The 1,216-nt window shown below is 42.3% G+C and overlaps 1 protein-coding gene across 1 annotated transcript in view; it reads left to right on the top strand.

Annotated features, from left to right (window-relative positions):
- The first annotated feature begins 22 nt into the window (after positions 1-22).
- The window catches only part of LOC107105137, a 3,975-nt gene continuing 2,781 nt past the window's right edge, over positions 23-1,216 (top strand). Inside the window, exons 1-2 of the mRNA XM_015405257.1 lie at positions 23-78; positions 434-1,211. Coding sequence (XP_015260743.1) covers positions 443-1,211 — 769 coding nt within the window. The 5' untranslated portion in view covers positions 23-78; positions 434-442. The remainder of the gene's footprint in view (positions 79-433; positions 1,212-1,216) is intronic.

Raw genomic sequence — 1,216 nt, 5'->3', positions numbered from 1 at the left:
GCCTTCCTCCATCCAGCAGCCTTCCTCCATCCAGCAGCCTTCCTCCATCCAGCAGCCTTCCTCTCTGACTACAGACCTGTAAGTTTCCACCATTAAATGTTCTCCTGGTTTCATCTACAGATTGGTCATCTGTCCTCATATTTTTGTTCATCACGTGTTGATCAACACTCAGATATTGATGCCCTCTCTGATACAAGATCTGTATGTTCTAGAATACGTTCTCAGATCAAGATATCATTCATTTTAACACTTCAGTTATATAAATATGTTCATAGCTTTATTAAACATTAAATTATCCAGCTTGTGTGGTGTAATACTTTTTTTAAAATAACATACATCTCTGTATTTTAGAACTAATCTGTAAATAGTTGTTTACAGTCAGATGTAGGTTCTGCCTCTGCTATTATTAATGCTCTATTTATTTTTGATTCAGGAAACAAAGATGGGAGGCTCTCAAAGCGTAATTAATAATATCACTATCAGTCCAAATATAACTAGAAATGCCTTGAGGCAGGATCCTGGGAACCACATTCCTTTTAAAGTGAAAGTGGGAGCTGAAGAAAAGTCTTTGTTACTCCACTACTCCAATGAAGAGTGTGATTACACAAATGCAATCACCAGGATCCAGTTTTCCTTCTCAGAGCGAATGGCTGAAGGTCTGGAAGCTGCAGGGTTCACCAAGATCGAAGTGAATTGGAATCCTAGCAAGGATGGTAGCCCCATCTACATGTGGTACCTCCAAGGTAAAACTCCATATGATATTCCAATCGTGGATTTAAATTTTAGCTGTGATGCAGCAGATGATGCTCTACTACTTCAGCCTTTGTGGGAGAGGTGTTCCATTGATGTGGACCGGGATGTTGGAGGAAACTGGTTCCACCTGTGGATGAAGAGGGCACTTCGACCCTTCATCTGTGATGTCACCACCTCTGATAACAGCGCTTCAGACGCTGAATTGTTTCGTCAAGGTTACACCCGAATTGATGAAACCACCAACAGAGGTGCAGGAGGAGCGGATGTCTTCATCTTTTACCGTCAGACCCCTTATCCTGTCGCTCTCGAAGAAGGTCTGGCAATCAGAGATCTGCAGGTCTCTCTTAATCAGGAGGAGGAAAAAACATATAAGAGTCAAGGGTATGATCGAGCGCCAACCAACCTGAACGAGGGAACCGCTGGGCCTCATGTGTTTCTTTGGTACAAAAAACAGATCAGCAAA

This window comes from Cyprinodon variegatus, unplaced genomic scaffold (genome assembly GCF_000732505.1).
Source record: "Cyprinodon variegatus isolate N-32 unplaced genomic scaffold, C_variegatus-1.0 Scaffold2090, whole genome shotgun sequence".
In the NCBI taxonomy this organism is placed as follows: Eukaryota; Metazoa; Chordata; class Actinopteri; order Cyprinodontiformes; family Cyprinodontidae; genus Cyprinodon; species Cyprinodon variegatus.
Note: the sequence above shows the minus strand (reverse complement) of the source record. Positions and strands in the feature narration are given on the sequence as shown.